This window comes from Triticum urartu, chromosome 4A (genome assembly GCF_056163025.1).
Source record: "Triticum urartu cultivar PI428250 chromosome 4A, HENAU_Tu73, whole genome shotgun sequence".
Taxonomy (NCBI): Eukaryota; Viridiplantae; Streptophyta; class Magnoliopsida; order Poales; family Poaceae; genus Triticum; species Triticum urartu.
Genome location: NC_141876.1, coordinates 491259940 through 491277331, shown reverse-complemented (window position 1 = coordinate 491277331; position 17392 = coordinate 491259940). Strand labels below are relative to the sequence as shown.

At 44.1% G+C, this 17392-nt stretch overlaps 4 protein-coding genes and 1 pseudogene across 7 annotated transcripts; 3 read left to right on the top strand and 2 right to left on the bottom strand.

The window, feature by feature from the left end:
- Positions 1-1240: 1240 nt before the first annotated feature.
- LOC125552259 (long chain base biosynthesis protein 1a) lies at positions 1241-6427 on the bottom strand. 4 transcript variants are annotated; one of them, XM_048715754.2, is made up of 13 exons: positions 6289-6427; positions 4682-4849; positions 4495-4589; positions 4254-4345; positions 3524-3617; positions 3380-3452; positions 3160-3292; positions 2806-2980; positions 2512-2652; positions 2300-2395; positions 2060-2201; positions 1794-1921; positions 1241-1703 (listed from the first exon to the last, which is right to left on the bottom strand). In XM_048715754.2, the coding sequence occupies exons 2-13, from the start codon at positions 4791-4793 to the stop codon at positions 1527-1529; spliced, it is 1458 nt and encodes a 485-aa protein (XP_048571711.1). In that variant the 5' UTR covers positions 4794-4849; positions 6289-6427; the 3' UTR covers positions 1241-1526. The 4 variants fall into 4 exon arrangements, with proteins under 4 accessions (XP_048571711.1, XP_048571712.1, XP_048571713.1 ...); XM_048715755.2 differs by lacking the exon at positions 6289-6427 and adding an exon at positions 5884-6041; XM_048715756.2 differs by lacking the exon at positions 6289-6427 and adding an exon at positions 5291-5672.
- Positions 6023-6880, top strand: LOC125552261 (F-box protein At5g07610-like). Its single transcript, XM_048715757.2, has one exon. The coding sequence runs from the start codon at positions 6152-6154 to the stop codon at positions 6641-6643; it is 492 nt and encodes a 163-aa protein (XP_048571714.2). The 5' UTR covers positions 6023-6151; the 3' UTR covers positions 6644-6880.
- Positions 6881-6966: 86 nt separating this feature from the next.
- On the top strand, positions 6967-9584 carry LOC147976270 (uncharacterized). The gene has a single exon (XM_087518660.1). It carries the CDS (start codon positions 7758-7760, stop codon positions 9582-9584), a length of 1827 nt encoding a protein of 608 aa, XP_087374786.1. The 5' UTR covers positions 6967-7757.
- Positions 9585-9632: 48 nt separating this feature from the next.
- On the top strand, positions 9633-11605 carry LOC147976269 (uncharacterized; annotated as a pseudogene).
- Positions 11606-12768: 1163 nt separating this feature from the next.
- On the bottom strand, positions 12769-13999 carry LOC147976268 (uncharacterized). The gene is made up of 3 exons (XM_087518661.1): positions 13880-13999; positions 13609-13755; positions 12769-13266 (listed from the first exon to the last, which is right to left on the bottom strand). Exons 1-3 carry the CDS (start codon positions 13961-13963, stop codon positions 12769-12771), a joined length of 729 nt encoding a protein of 242 aa, XP_087374787.1. The 5' UTR covers positions 13964-13999.
- Between the last annotated feature and the right edge of the window lie 3393 nt (positions 14000-17392).

Here is a 17392-nt window from a genome sequence, read left to right as displayed (position 1 = left end):
TTTGTTCTCGAAGGTAAATGCAAATATGTGGAAAATATGTTGTTGACATAGATGAGAAGTGCTCACATAGTCATAAATGGTGGCACAAGTAGGAAGCACGTTCCTCACTTGCTCCAAACAACCCGCACATCGATTGCAATCTCAAGGACCATACCCCCAATGACTTGTAAGGGATCCTTGTGAACGGTTAGACGGATGCGGAACTTGATCATGGTACCATTTATTGATGCGCCTCCAATAATTTACATTGTGTTTGATCATTTCCAGTGACCGCATCAAGTGACACATGCTCCCATGCCAACGCCAAAGGTATGTCTTCTCCATTGGTGTAGTTTGTTTGTCTGCATGCTCTCTTCGATGCTTATGAGGCATAGAATTCGTTCAATTTTGTTTCTTTCATCACTTCATCTATTTTCCCAAAATGCTCAACCAACATCTCTAGAGAGAAGTCTTGATGAGTTTCTCTTGACTAGTCATTCATTCAAAATGAATCATGCTGAAGAAGGATGGCGTAGGGATCGACGATCCTACCAAACGGATAATCCATCACTAAATAAAAAGAGTGCACAATTGCCACTTTGTTCGAATGCAACCAGTCACATTTCTACCATTGAACCTAAAAATCAAAGTACAAAGGGAAACCATTTTTTATCAACTTGACATTTCGCTGAACACGTGCTTGGTCTCGGCGTTCATCATCATCTGTTAGACAGTTGGGTTAGAGGGATGTATGGAGGAGGGGTAGACACGACGGATGGGGTTGGGGCGTTCACCTTCTTGTTTCGGTTCATCGTGCCCTTTGCCTAGAGCGCCCGACCGGCGCTACCTTACAATGGCGGTGGGGGAGGGGGCTCATAGGATGGAGTCGGTGTTGGGGTGTCCCGAGCGACGGGGCCGATGTCCCGAGCGTCAGAGTCATCGGTTGAGGCAATGCGACAATTGCAGTGACGTAGCGGGCAAGAAGAAAGAGTGGGAGAGGAAATATCGCTAGCGCCAAAACTCTTCAGGATAGAGTGCGCTGCAGGCTAACGGCAACGATTTGAAGTTCCCTTCAAATAATTTAGGGAGTTCGCCTTAGAGAATCCGCTAGTGCAATTTTACAGTATGTTCTTTATAATAGCAGTTTATTTTTATCTTCTTGGGAATCTGCTAAAGTTGCGCTCTTATCTGGTGATGAATGTCACGGTTTTCGGAGAAAAACGATGGTTGTCTGTATGTGTATTCAGGTACCCAGGAAAGATGCAGAGAGTGCATGCTACAACAGGCATGCCGAGGATACTGAAGACATATATGCCTAGTTTACAACATGGAAATTAGTCAAATGTACAGCACAACTCATCATCTCTAACCACAGCGTTTACAAAATTTTCACTAGCAGGTATGGGCGACAACAACATATGGAACTCATGAAATCCAGAAATGTACATAACTGTTATGTACATTTACCAAACACGTAATCAGCCTTTAGAGTACACAGGGCGTCAAAAACCACCAAGCCCTTGTCATATTTGGAAGGGAAACCAGGGTCAAACGTGATCTGAAAGAACCGACGCAGAAATCCTCTTCAAGGATGAACACACTTTGGAGATGTCAGATTCAGTGTGACCAGCTGAAACGAACAGCCGGATTCCGACGGGGAGCTTGCATCTGTCCAGAGTTGACCTCTTCGACGCCACAATGAAAACGGAATCTTCCTTCAAAACCTGTTGGAGGAAAGGCGTGTGAATGTGTGGGCTTATGGAAGTTGATGTAAACTGCACCTGGAAGTCTAATCTGAGTCCGTCTGGACTTACCTGCTCGGCAATGGTTTCAAGAAGATCTAGGTCAGTGGCCAGAGAACCAGTCGATTTCTTCAGCTTAAGGAAGACGATCGGTGACAGGGCATGGCTAGAAATCTCAAGTCCTGGTGCATCTGACAGTCCTGTGATGAAATACATAAAAGGAATCAAGGTGGTGACCAGAAGCAGCTAGCTAACAAACATGTTGTGGCATGCCTTACTGTTCACACATATATCTAATTCCACAACTAGCAGTTAAATGCCAAGAGAAACATCTTTACCTGCATGCAGAAGAGCAACATTGCTCCTTAGGTTAGCGAGAACTGAAGGATTCTCCTCCAGGTAGTTTACAGCAGAAACTGCGGCACTGGCAAGATAGGGTGGCAGAGAGGCAGAGAAAACATAGCCAGCGCTGCTTAGACGCTGCAAAAATGGAACTCCTTGGTCATTCAAAGCTCAAAATATTTAACACAGTTCTGTTTATATCAATCGATGTTCCACTAATCTGAAATTGCATCTACCTGATGATCAACAACTCTAGCACTTCCTGTACAGAACCCACCATCAGTAGCTAATGCATTTCCCATTCCAGCAGTGATGATATCAATTTTGTCAATCTGCACAATGCAAGGAAAATCTCAGAAATAGAAAGAACATGGCAAGAAGTATACAGCTCTTCAGTGCTGCAGCAAAGTTTTTTCTTTAACACTTGGAATAAACACCAAGCACTCACCGGTACACCATAATGTTCGGCAAGGCCCCGCCCAGACTTGCCGAGCACACCAAACGAATGAGACTCCTCCAGAATAACACGGAACAGATACTTCTCCTTCAATTTGACTATCTCATCCAAGGGGGCGATTTGACCAGAATTCTGCAGTCACCACGAGAGGGGGTTTCATCCGAAGGTTATATCTAAAATATTTCATGCGTTTACAATCAAGATAAATATTTAATGTTGAAAACCTCCACAATAAGAAAAAACCTACACTTATCTAACAGAAAACAACCACAAAAGGCAGCACACCTGGTAGATAGATTCCACAACAATGTAGCGTCTAATCTTCTCGGTCCGTTTGTTTCCACGAGTAAGTTTTTCCAAAGTGCTAGCGAGTGAGGCCATATCATTATGCTTGAAATAAACCACGGTACTTCTCGATAGATAGAGACCATTTTGCACTGCCCAGTGAACACCCTCATCACTGCAATGCACATAGAAAACTTGCTTCAGTTTAACTTGAAAAAAGGATATTCAGTGCAAAGTATTAGTGACGTATAAGGTGTAAAACTGAAAAAGCAAGAACAATGGTGCCTGAAGGTACTATGCTATTTTCATATATATAAATATATTCTCAAAACAGGAAAGTGAAGGTTGACTCACGCCACTATGATATCTCCTTTCTTACAAAATGCAGGTATAACACTGAATATGGTCGATATCCCATATGAATACAGAATGGAGTCCGGTGTTCCCAGGAAATTGGCTATTTTTGCTTCACAGTCAAGGTGGACATCTGCAAGTGTTCGACATAAGAAAGTCAACTCCTTCATATTTGCAATAGAGGTAATTGGCTATGAACATGAACAAAGAATATACAAACCAATTGTTCCATAGAAGCCACGTGGACCACAGGATCCAACACCATATTTCTCCAATGAACCAACACAAGAATCCTACAATTCACTCATATCGATCAGAAATTCCAGACTAGTATATAGCTGACAAACATTGAGTTTTCTCTTACAATAATTTTCTCGTTGCCAATTAAACCAAGGTAGTTCGCTGATGCAAAGTTTACAACTTCTTTCCCCTCAATGGTCGTGTGTGGTCCAGCAGCACTGTATCGAAAAAATACAGATAGCAGTGTTACTTATGGCCCTCGGAAGTCAGGACTGATTACATATCCCCCACAAATAAAGGACAGAATATAGATGCCCAGCAACTACACACATCCTGTAATTGTGACTTGCTCGTGTTGTAAATATTTACATTTCATATTCCATGGATCAAAGCAAATGGATCTAGAATAGATTCACAACCACATACAAAAAATCTCTAGAATGGTAGCTGCCAATGGTTTTCTAAAAAAAATATCTGCCAATGGTGAGCTTAAATCAAACAAAATGATATCATTTGCAGATACTACTGTGAGAGGTTCTCTTCTACTGTTTTTATTTCATTTGTTCTGCCAATGGTGAGCTTAAATCAAACAAAATGATATCATTTGCAAACACTACTGTGAGAGGTTCTCTTCCACTGTTTTTATTTCTTTTGTAAATACTTAAACAGTAACCAATATTCTATAGTAGGAAGTACTTCAGGCAGAGCAATGCTAACGCCAGGGAGTTTACAGTTATTCATCAAATTTATAGGAGTGCACACTGGTTACGCTTCCTTGTAATCGCAAAGACATAAACAGAAAATACATTAAAAAGAATACCACTCCAATTAACAAATCAATAAGCCACACAGACCTTTCCAAGATTGGTGGGTCAATGTGGGACTCCTCCTTGATTGGGGGACATAAAGGTTCTGGTTCCCATTCATCACATAGCTCATCAACCTCCTGCGGAGATTAAAATGCAAACTGTTACCCAAATATTTCATGAAGGGACAACAAAAACCAATAGTTATTACTCCCTCCGTTCCAAAATAGATGACTCAACTTTGTACTAACTTGAACAAACTGCGAACAAAGTACAAAAACCACTCAACCTTTTCGCTAAGTGGCTTCTTTGGAGGTTTGTAGCTCTTCCTGGAAAGCTGAAACACTATGACGGCAATAAGAAGTCCTTCCACAACCAAGTGACCTGAATCAATGACACCGCCTCAAAATGTCAAAAACTATACCAGCACCATCATGAAATCACACATTATTTGTTGATGGGTAGAAGAGGATTACCATCGATATGAACCCCGAAGACGACGGCACGGGCAAGAGGAGCGTTGAATGCAGCTGAGACACGAGCAAGCGCTGCCGTGGTGGCATTCACAATCGGCAATGCCATGTCCATGTCCCAGCTCTATGGCAAAGCCTTTTCCAACAAAGGGTAACCTCAGCCTTTCAAATCTGCCAAACAAACAACGCTCCTTTCCTCAATCAACCAGATCGGTCAAAGAAAAGCAGAATCTAGTACGGGAACACACACAAAACTGATCCCAAAGATCGAACAGACACAAAGGCGTCATGTTCAACCCGGGTTATTTTTACAACAGGTACAGTAAGAAGTCACGCGCTTGGATCCAATCTGAGGGCGAACTCGTCCCAATAAAGCTCTTAACTTTCCCACTTTCTGCACGCTCCTAGTAAAATCTAAATCTCACCCGCATCGAGGGACATGGGCAGCGAGATAAGGTTCAATGAAGGCCTTGCCTATGCGGCCCCAAACAAACCCGGATGGCCGCTGCCGGCGGCGGAGATCTCAGAGGAGAGGATGCCGCGTTTCGTTTCGTTTGGTTGGGAGGAAATTGAACTAATGAACACCAATCTTCAAAAGAAAACCCATCTTACCTCCGGCAAAGAGCCATTGTCGTCCTCGCGAATCCCCAGAACTCGAAATTCTAAATTCCAATGGAAGAGAAGAGGGAACATGAGCTCTCCTCACCTGGGACACCCTAACCCGATGCGCCGGACGGCGGTGCTCGTGCTGATTACCAGGTGCCAGCACCGGCGCAGGATCGCAGCCCCGCAATGGATGGCAGCACGGGGTTAACAGAGCAGAGGGGGGCGAGGGATTCGGAGAAAGTCAGTGCTGGAGAGAGACGACGACGATGAGGAATAGAATACGGAGGGAGGAGGAGATGGGTTGGGTTTTGTTTGAGTGGGCTTGTGTTCGGGCGGCGGTCGGTCGGTCATCTTTGGCTGGCTGGGCTGTGTCTATACTTTTCGGCCGGCCAGCGCGTTAATAATGAGGAAGATTCAAGGCTCTCGGTTATCCGCGTGCTATATGTTTCGCTGGGGTCCCGTCGACCTCACCTCTGCATCCGCGGCCGGCCCTCTGCCTCGCCTCCCCCGAGATGCAGATCGAAAGAAACGAAAAAAGAAGCAGCGCCGGCGGCGGCGGTGGCGGTGGCGGCGGCAAAGTGAGAAGATGACGGAAGTACCTGTCGGTGGCTGGACTGGGGGGAGCCAGGTCGTTGGCGTCGGGCGGGTCGGTGACGCCTCCGGATCCGCTCTGGCCGTCTGGGACTCTGGGTAGGTGGGCAGCTCTTTCGGGGGGATCTGGTTTTCGGGGGGCAGAAACAAACGGACATATGAGCGGGTCAAGTCGTGGCCATCCGAAACGCGGAAGGAGGGAGGGAAGGTTCCGTTCCCCTTCTCCCTCGCTCGAACTCGACGGCGCCACCGCCACCGCCGTCCCCTTCCGGCACCATGCCCATGCCCAAGGGGGACATGGGCATGGCGGCCGCGAGGCTCACGGACGACCTCCTCGTGGAGATCCTCGCGCGCGTGCCCGCCAAATCGCTCGCCCGCTTCAAGTGCGTCTCCAGGCACTGGCTGAGCCTCACCTTCCACCGCAGCCACCGCAGGAGGCTCCCCCAGACGCTGTCCGGCTTCTTCTACAGCAGCACCGGCGGGGAGTGCTTCCTGGAGTCACCTGTCCAGTTCACCAGCGTCGGGGGCAGCCGCCGCCCTCTGGTCCGCACCTCTTTGGCGTTCCTCCCCAGCCACCGGCGCGTCGACCTCCAGGACTGCTGCAACGGCCTCCTCCTCTGCCGCTGGTACCACGTCTCTGCCCGTGGCGACGAGTCCCGTTACGTCGTGTGCAACCCCGCCACGGAGAAGTGGGTCGTCTTGCCGGACTCCGGCCAGGCGGGCGAGGTGGGCGCCGCTCGTATGGGCTTCGACCAGGCCGTATTCTAGATGGCGGTCATATTCAGCAGTCACAGGGTCGCCTGCATTATGCCAATTTTCATCAAGATGAAGATGGCCGTGTGGTTCGACTAGCAGTTCATGTTCTCGAGGACTATGACAGCAAAGAATGGATATTGAAGCATAGCGTTGAAACTTCATATTTATCCGGAGGAACGCATGTTCTTGGCCTTAATGTGGACTTCCATTTGATTGCGGTTCATCCGGAATGTAACTTGATATTTTTCACTGTGGGGCGGGATACCACCTTCATGTGCTATAATATGGGAGTAAATTGCAGAAAACCATTAGTTTGAGGGCTAGGTTAGCAGAAATCACTATGTTACAGTTTCTTGGCAAAAAACACCAACTCTCTCGTAAACAATTTTGCAAATACCACTGATCGGACACCGATAAGTGGATTTATGACAGGTGGGGCCCGGTTTTTGCCGACGTGGCGCTGTCAGCTGGTCCGACAGCCGTTAGACGCCGTTAGACGGCGCCGTTCGTTCTGTTTCCTCTTATCCCCCGTTTCCCCCGTCTTCTTCCCCCGTTTCCCCCTTCTTCTCCCCTGTTCCCGGTCGTGCGGCGCACCGTCCCCGCCCCCCGTCGCGGCCATGAGTCCGGCGAAGTCGAGCGATGCTGGCAGCGGCGCCCAGCCGTCCACTGGTGAGATGTGCGGGAGCTCGAACCCTATGAAGGCGACGGCAGAAGAAGAGGAGGAGGAGGACCCGTAGTACTCGGTGGAATTCAGGGCGGCCAGATCTTCCGTCGCGGCGGTGAAGGCAAATCCAGTTGGAAGCCAGCACATTGCTTCAGCTTTCGGCGGCGTCTAGTGAGATCCCAGTCCCATTCCCCTCCCCAATCACATTCCCCTTCTGTTGCTAGGGTTAGGGTTAATGTAGTTCTAGGGTTTGTGTGTGTTATAGTTCTGTAATTAGAATGATATAGTTCTTTAATTAGATGCTTACAACTAGGGTTTCTGTAAATAAAAGGATATGAATTGTTGCACTCAAATGATGTTCTGCTCTGGTCTGCACTAGCTTGCTTCAGTTTCCCTTAAGTACTTATAGTGCACTATTGTATTATTATTTGCAGTCTTGAAGATGAGGTTTGGGAATTGAGGATGCATTTTCATGATAGAGATAATATTGAAAGGAGTATGATGATGTCAGACATCATATATTACAATTTGGTAGCACTGATGGAGACAGAAGGGTATGGTTTTAGAGATTATATGTATTATGTGAGGGACCCTGGGCTAGGGATTGAAGAAATGGAAGAAATAGATGATGATGATAAGTTAGAGGAAATTTTAGACCACATAGCAGAGCAGAATAACAAGATATTGAATGTGACAATAGTTAGGGCCAGTGCAGAGAAAGTTCCCAATATAAATACCAGTGTTAATGTCATTGAGATGCAGACCCCAATAGAACAAATTGGAGAGCCCAAACTGTATCAGATTGATGATGAAGGAGTGTTGTTCAATGCTGAAAATGTGCATGTAGAAGCTGAGAGTTGTGATGCGGGAGGAGAACAAGAGCCAATGCCCTTGCAGTTTGACACACAGCAGAGCAGAATAAATGTGAGCCTAGAACCTGCTTTAGGTGATGCAGTAGTGGAAGAATACCATGTGACTGACAATTCAGAGGAGCAACTGTTAATAGAGCAAGAAATGGAGGAGAAAAGGAGAAATGAAATTGAAATGTTTAGGAACAACAAGAAGGAAAGAGTGAATGAGACTTGTTTGAACAAGAAGGAAAGAGTGAAGGAGACTTGTTTGAACAGGAAAGCAGCAGTGATGGACAATGAAGAGGATAGTGATGATGATGATCTAGTAAAATATGGTGATATCTTAGCTAGGCTTGAGGAGATGAGAAGACAGAGGAATGACCCAGAACTTCATTTTGAAGGGGACACGGATGTTGAGGAAATGTGTGACTCAGAGGTGGATGATGAGCTGTATGTGCCACAAGGTGAAGAAGAGGATGTAGAGGAGGAAGAGGAGGAGGAATTGGAGGAAGAGGAACAAGAGGATGAGCTAGGGCAAGGTGTACCAAACAAGAGAAGGGCCAAGAGACAAAGAAAAGGCCCAACAAGCAATTCACATGGGAGTATAGAACACATGTTTGAGGAGGACTGGATTTCATCATCTGATGAGGACAAGAAACCACAAGACCTTGGTGTGGAAGATGATGATGGTGTTGAGGCATTGGCATATGTGTTGCCCAATGGTAGAAAAAGCAGAGCAAAGAAGATGACGAAGAGGTTATGGTTTGATGAGCACAGAGCTCATCCAGAGGAGCAATTTGTGAAGCATCTTTGCTTCTTAAATGTGTACCAGTTTAGAACTGCACTTCAAACCCTGCACATTGCTCAAAACAGGAACTTTGTCTACCACAGAAACTACGGTGATAGGGTGATAGCACAGTGCATAGATGAGCAATGTCCCTTCTATATAGCAGCTTCTCAGATTGCAAATGAGAAGTCATTTACAATTAGGAAGGTGTATTTAGTGCACACATGCCCTTCTATGTCAGAGAACACTAAAGTCACTGCTAAGTGGGTTTCAAAATTTTGTGAGGAGGCTATCAGAAATGACCCATGCACAACAATCACAAGTATTATTAATACTGCAAAGAGCAAGTATGGTGTGGACATATCAACACACATGGCATACAGGGCAAAGAGGGCAGCAAAGGCTGTTGTGTTAGGAGACCAGAAAGCCCAGTACACCAGGATTAGGGATTATTTACAGGCTGTGTTGGATACAAATCCAGGTTCAAGATGCATTGTGACAACAAGATATCTGAAGGAGCATCCAAGCACTAACCCTAGGTTTCATGCACTGTTCATATGCTTGAATGAATGCAAAGAAGGGTTTCTCAATGGCTGCAGACCATTCATAGGTAAGTCAATAATATTTGTGCTAAGTGCTACTAATGTTTGATTTCATGTGCTAATCAATTGTGATTTCATTTATTTGTTGTAGGTCTGGATGGTTGTTTCATCAAGCTCACTACTGGTCAACAAATTCTAGCTGCAACTGGAAGAGATGGGAACAATAATATTTTCCCCATTGCCTTTGGAATTGTTGATAAGGAGGACACTAACTCCTAGACCTGGTTTTTATACCAGTTGAGACAAGCATTAGGTGGAGAATCTGGGAAGTTTGGGAACTACACAATAATTTCAGATAGGCAGAAGGTAATCAGTTGTAATTACTTTCTTTATTTACTCTCTTGTATTTACTTTCTTGTATTTACTTATTGTACACACAGGGCCTTTTAAAAGCCATTACCAGAGTGTTTCTCAATTGTCCCCAAAGGTTTTGTCTTAGACATATCTACCAGAACTTTCAAAATGCTGGGTTTAGAGGGCCTGAATTAAAGCAATACATGGATGCAGCTAGTTATTCATATACTGAACATGGTTTTAAAACTGCAATGGCTGCATTAAAGAATGAGAGTGAGGCTGCTTGGGAATGGCTAAGCAAAATACCTAAACACACTTGGGCCAGACATGCAACGGATATGAACTGCAAAACAGACTTAGTTGTTAACAATCTAAGTGAGGTTTTCAACAAGTGGGTTCTAGATGTCAGGGCTAAACCAATTAGGACCATGGTGGATGGAATTAGGACAAAGTTAATGGTCAAGTTCAATGCAAATAGAGCAAAGATTGAGACTGTAAGATGGGAAATTTGTCCAACATATGCTGAGAAATTAGAGGAAGCAAAGAAGTTTGCAAGGAACTGTCATGCTTTGATGGCTGGGCCCAATCTTTACCAAGTCACTAGTGGGGAGAGAACTTATGCTGTGAACCTACAACATAGGACTTGTGGGTGCAAGAAGTGGGATATGACAGAAGTTCCTTGCAATCATGCTATTTCTGCCATACACAAGGCTAAGCTTCAGCCAGAGGACTTTGTTCATGATTTCTTCAAAAAAAAGATGTACCTGGCAGCTTACAGTCCCATTATATATCCTGTACCTGAACCTGATATGTGATCAAGGACAGACAGTATGGACATTGAGGCTCCAGTTTTCAAAGAACACAAGGGAAGGGCACAGACTAAGAGGAGAAAGGGCCAATATGAGAAGCCAGCTCCCAAAGACACCTCAAAAATGGCCTCAATTACCTGCTCTAATTGCAAAAAGGTTGGCCATAGATACACCAACTGTAATGTTGCTTTGAATCCATCACTGGCAATGAGAAAGAATAGGCATGAGGTAACCAATGTCCTAATATTGACTATTTGTTGCTGCTTTGAATTCATCTTCCTGTTCTTACACTATTTGATCTTTTTGTAGCCAAGCGGCAGCTCCTATGAACTTGATGCAGACACACCAGCAAGGAGGGCCTCTTCTGCTGCTGGTGCTGCTGCTACTGCACCATCACCAGCAAGGAGGGCCTCTTCTTCTGCTGGTGCTGCTGCTACTGCACCATCACCAGCACAGAGGGCATCTTCTTCTTGTGCTACAGCACCTGGACCAGTAAAGAAGAGGGCCTCTTCTGCTTCTGCAACAACACTTGGACCACCAAAGAAGAGGGCATCTTCTGCTTCTGCAACAGCACCTGGACCACCAAAGAAGAGGGCCACTTCTGCTGCACCACCATAGAGGACAGCTGCTGGTAGTTCATCATCTGCTGCAAAGGGTAAAACAGCAGTAACTAGATCTTCAGCTGCTGCAAAGGGAGCAAGCGCATCTTTCTTGCCTCCAAGGCCAACTGGTGTTTCCCAAAGAATCAGGAAGCCCACCCAGAAAATTAGAGATTACTTGACTGCTTTAGGTGCTCCATGGGAATGATGCATTTTAGGTGTGTGAAAACTCTTGTGATGATGGTCAGTTTGGTTGTGTGTCAAAATACTGTCAATTTGGTTGTGCCAAACTGCTGTTGAGATGTTTGGTTGTGTCAAAATACTGTCAATTTGATCAGTTTGGTTGTGATGATGGTCATGTAGTTGAGATGTTTAAGTTAAGTTGTGATACTATAATGCTTCAGGTATCTTTTCTGGTATTTTGTGATGATGAGTTTATCATACATTTTGTGATGATGAGGCTAGATGTCGACAAAGCCATCAAAGATGCCAAAAAACCATCGAAGATGCCTAAAAACCCTAGTGAAGGCTAGATATCGACAAAACCATCGAAGATGCCTAAAAACCCTAGTGAAGGCTAGATGTCGACAAAACCATCGAAGATGCCAAAATACCCTAGGTGATGGCTAGATGTCGACAAAACCATCGAAGATGCCTAAAAACCCTAGTGAAGGCTAGATGTCGACAAAACCATTGAAGATGCCAAAATACCCTAGGTGATGGCTAGACGTCGACAAAACCATCGAAGATGCCTAAAAACCCTAGTGAAGGCTAGATGTCGACAAAACCATCAAAGATGCCTAAAAACCCTAGTGAAGGCTAGATGTCGACAAAACCATCGAAGATGCCAAAATACCCTAGGTGATGGCTAGACGTCGACAAAACCATCGAAGATGCCTAAAAACCCTAGTGAAGGCTAGATGTCGACAAAACCCCCAAAGATGCCAAAATACCCTAGGTGAAGGCTAGATGTCGACAAACCCCCCAAAGATGCCTAAAAACCCTATTTGATGGCTAGACGTCGACAAAATCATCAAAGATGCCTAAAAACCCTAGTGAAGGCTAGATGTCGACAAAACCATCGAAGATGCCAAAATACCCTAGGTGATGGCTAGACGTCGACAAAATCATCAAAGATGCCTAAAAACCCTAGCTGAAGGCTAGATGTTGACAAAACCCCCAAAGATGCCTAAAAACCCTATTTGATGGCTAGACGTCGACAAAATCATCAAAGATGCCTAAAAACCCTAGTGAAGGCTAGATGTCGACAAAACCCCCAAAGATGGCTACAAACTCTATTTGATGGCTCAAATACATAAATTCTAAAAAGATCAGATTTCATCCAAATACTCTAAATACCATCACATTTAGCATTAATTCAAATCCATAGATAATCATAGTACTAGATTAGTACATTACAGATCCATAGTTCAGGAAATTAAAACCATAATCTCATTAGAGCACAGCCAACCACACCCTACAAAAGGTAAGCAAATGTCAAATGATAGTGCCCTCTTCCACAGCCAGGTGATCATTCATTTAGGATGGCCTTGATCCCCTGCAGCTTCAAATTGCTCTCCTGCAGCTTCACATTGCTCTCATGCAGCTTCACATTGCTCTCTTCAACACTCTTCTGCATCTCATCAATTTGGATATGTAAGTTCTTCCTCTCTTCAGCTAGCTTGAGCTTCATGTTCCTAATGACACTGGCATGAGCAACTGCCAGGTTCTTCACCATCTCATACTTCTCCTCCAACTTCTTGGTATCAGCATCTGTCTTTTCTATCTCTACCCTACGTTGTTGGGCATCCACAAGTGCATTGACATCTTCAACCAGCTTCTCATAGCTGGCCTGCAACTTTTTCTTCTCTTGTGTCAGGTTATGAACTTCAAAAGAATTTATCAGAGTATCCTCAACCCTCTGTCTCTTGTTGTCTTCATACATCAACCATAACTTGTGCAATGCATTCTCAAGGGTATTGGGCCAAGCAGGATCAATCCATTTAACTAGTCCACAGTCTCTACCTTCCTGAAATAAGGTAGTATTCAAAACCATATTAAAACCTTTCATCACAACCAAAGCTAAAAATATTATATTTCAGGAAGAAAGCACTGATGTTCTGCTCAATTATACAATGATGTGCTGCTATTAGGAATAAACTAACCCATGCATCCACTGTACTTTAATCTAATTAACATTGTTGCTAGAGTAAAAAATGACTGCCTAAACACTCTCCTCAGAGTAAACAATGACTGACTCAACACTCTCCTAAGAGTAAACAATGACTGCCTCAATAGTCTCCCAACTTAACAATAAATAAACAATGGCCAAATCCTAACAATGATTGTGCTCTCACTTAGAAGCATATACCTTCTCAGCGCAACAGAGAAACATCCTCCCAGTTAGAATTCCTTCAAAAGCAACGCGCCTCTCTGCTAACTTCCCGTGACCATGGCACAAAACCTGCATTTCATCTTCAGGGCCCTCGAAATCGGAGTCCTTAGTTGAAGCAGGGACCTGGGAGTGCAAAGAAATGCATAACATTTCATCAGCTAACACACAAGCTCCTTTGAGAAAAATATCCCCAAATCATAGAACAAACCCTAACCCTAACCATAGGGAAATATCCCCAAATGCATACCCGCATTCTGCCGTCGTCAGAATCAGAGCTGATGTACTGCCTAGTGTGCTCGCTGCTATCGTCGCTTTCACTCCAGGACACCATGACGATGCGGCGGCGGCGGCGGCGCGACGCGGAGCGGAGCGGCCGGCGGCGGCGAGCAAGAACAGAGCGAGAGCGAGAGCGTGCGAGAGCAAAGTGAGAGTGAGAGTGAGAGACAGAGGAGTGAATCACTTAAGTTCACGTGCGAGAGCGCCGTCTAACGGCGTCTAACGGCTGTCCGACCAGCCGACAGCGCCACGTCGGCAAAAGACGGGCCCCACCTGTCATAAATCCACTTATCGGTGTCCAATCCGCCGATCAGTGGTATTTGCAAATTGTTTACGGGAGAGTTGGTGTTTTTTGCCAAGAAACTGTAACGTAGTGATTTCTGCTAACCTAGCCCTCAAACTGGTGGTTTTCTGCAATTTACTCTATAATATGGATAGTCGACGGGTCAAAGTGATCTGCAATCTTGAAGATGGCAAGCCGCCATATCTGCCGTATGTGCCGTTGTACACAGAGTTACAATCACTGCACACATGATATCAATATCAGACTTCTGATGCCTTAATAAGAAGTGCATCTTTGACAGGAGTCGATTGCTGCCGTGGCTTGGTACGTCTGTTTGAATTGGTTCTTGTTTTCTCTAACTTGGATAGTGAAGTTAGGTTCCAATTCTTGCCAACCTTAGTATGTCTGCTTGAATTGGTTCATGTTTTCTATAAGCAACTGAATTTCGTAGACTTGCCTGAAAGACTAAAAGTTGTAATGCTGCCCTGATTCTAGGATTTGTAACTGGTGATGCAGTTAGTTTCCTGACGGGTGCATGCTTTTGCCTTTTGATTTTGAAGCGGTGGCGGTTCATTATATATGTTTGCTGATTTCTTTGAGTTTCTGTTTTTTGAGGTAATTCGAAGTTTTTGTTTTGTGTACTTGTTTCTACTACATACCAATAGTTTCTGGACACTGCTACTCAACTGTTTTGGTTGACTTTGTATAATGTTTTAGCAAAGCTGCTACGACCATTTGGTGAAAGGCCTGAATCATGATCGTCTTAATCTGTTTGCCCTCGGGGGAAGTAGAAGCATTTCATTAACAAAGACCTAGTAAACGACGCCATCTCTGCTAATGATATAATGTCTGAGATCATTTCCTATTTACTTCTAGATATGTTTCTGTTGATGGTGACGATAGTGCCGCTAGGTTGGTGCTAATTACTGTGGCATGCTTTAAATTGGAAAAGTTTGCAGCAGAACATCACCAAGCTGCGACTAGATCATACATAATGTTCATTCTTTTGTCAGACAACTCTCCCTTCCGAGAGAAAGTCGTTGTAGAAGAATTGGGACGGCGTCCTGATCCATTATTCGTGGCTTTTCTTCAGGTTGGTAGGTTCAAAGAGTTTGAAATCAGCAATGGCATGCACTTCCCATGGAACTATAATCTTACTTCTAGTTGTACGATACCTGTTGTTCTCAAGTACAACTGTCGTCCTGAATTAATTGTCGCTGAAATGAGTTAATTTCGGATGGAGGGAGTATTTTGTTAAACTCCAATGCAACTTTACGGCATTATTTATAAATTACTCGACATGGTTTTAGTTTTGAACTAAAACCACGACGAGTAATTTGGAACGGAAGGAGTATAAGAGTTGGGTGATGGATGAACAAGAGTAGGATGGGTGGTTGCACTACTGTAAACAACATATCCTTATTAGAACTATTGTAAACAACATATCCTTATTAGAGTTGTCGCAAATGTTTGCATGAAAGAGGAGAAAGATCTTAAACTTGCATTGTAGAGCAGTTTATTAATCAATTTGTGGAGACATACAGATGAAAATTGCAACGTTCATTGTCAGATAATGGTTTCATCCTTCACTAGCAAAACGGCCCATGCGTTGCAAGGGGAGAAAAAAAATCATAGTCTTCAATGGCCATGACCATATTTTGTTGCATCACCGAGATATACTATCACCCTCATTTTCGTGAAATCGTAAACAATTTTTGAAAATCATGAACATTTTAAACTCGTGAACATATCTGAAATCGTGAATATTTTTACAGATTTTTGTACATTTTTCTAAAATCATGAACATTTCTTGAACTCATCAACATTTTATACTATGTGCAAACATTTTCTAAAAATTTTGAACAATTTTTGTAACATATTTCTTGAGTAGGCGAACATTTCTATAATCGGCGAACAATTTTTTTGAAGATTGGTAGAATAATTTTTGAAATTCATGAACATTTTTTAATTTAAAGAACATTTTCCGAAATGCATGATCATTTTTTGAATCAAGAACATTTTATGAATCAATAAACTATTTTGTAAGTCACGAACCGTTTTCGAATTTTTAGGATATTTTTCAATTCATGAATATTTTTTAATACACTCAAATTTTTAAAAACCATGAACATTTTTTATTTCCCAAACATTTGTTTTAAAAATTGCAAACATATTTTTGAATACACACATATTTTTTAAAATCGTGAACATTTTCTAAATCCACAAACATTTAAGTCCCAAACTATTTAAAGTAGAAAGAAACGAAGACAAAATTTAAAAAATAGGCCTCTCTGTCGTGAAATTGTCACGGCAGATGTCCTAGTGTAAGGACTTAGTCGCGAGGCCAACACATCTATGTGGTAGCTTGAAGGGGTTGAGCGGAATCGAGAGACGCAACATACAAGATGAGGATTTAGATAGCTTCGGGCCCCGGGAAACATCATCCGGTAATAACCCTACGTGCTGTTTGTGGCTAGGTCTCATTATGATCATGAGGGAGTCGCCGTAAGCCGGCTCTCCTCTTTGTGTCTAGCCCTAGATGTTGTTTCTTGTTCCCTGTCCTCTTTGGGGAGCCCTGCCCCTCCTTATATAAGTTAGAGGGGCGGGTTACATGTGGAGTCCTAGTAGGACTAGGATTATTCTATCTTCTCTTACAAGTTGATTACAAGTCCGGGTCTTGCTTCCTCGTAAAGGAGATATTCCTCACGCCTTTCCTCTTAAGCCGGCCTACCATAACGCAGCCGGCCTTCTGGGCCTTGAGCCTCTTGGGCCCCCGGGTCTTGTCGCTCATTTGATCCGCTTGCCAGGTCACCCATAAGTCGCCAGGCTCGGGCGGGTCACTTAGTGAGTCGTCCAGTCAGGGCGGGTCATTAGTAAGTCGCCAAGTCCGGCCGGGTTATACATCTGGCCGGGTCATATCGCGGGGTATATCCCCGATATTAGCCCCCAAGTTTAATTTGGATTTATCCATGTTAAACTGACCTGCAACATAAACACAAGAACAAATTGACAGGTTGCACTCCGGGTTAAATATTCTTGTAAGCCGGCACTTGGTCATCCTTAAGTCCTTGTCATCTCCTCCTTCTGGAAAATCCGGGTCAATGGACCAACTTCGTAGTCAATTTGCTTGTAGAAGAAATATTGTAAATAAAGCATCCATTTGAGTCGGCCTTCAATGCTCTGACTTGACAAAAATATTGG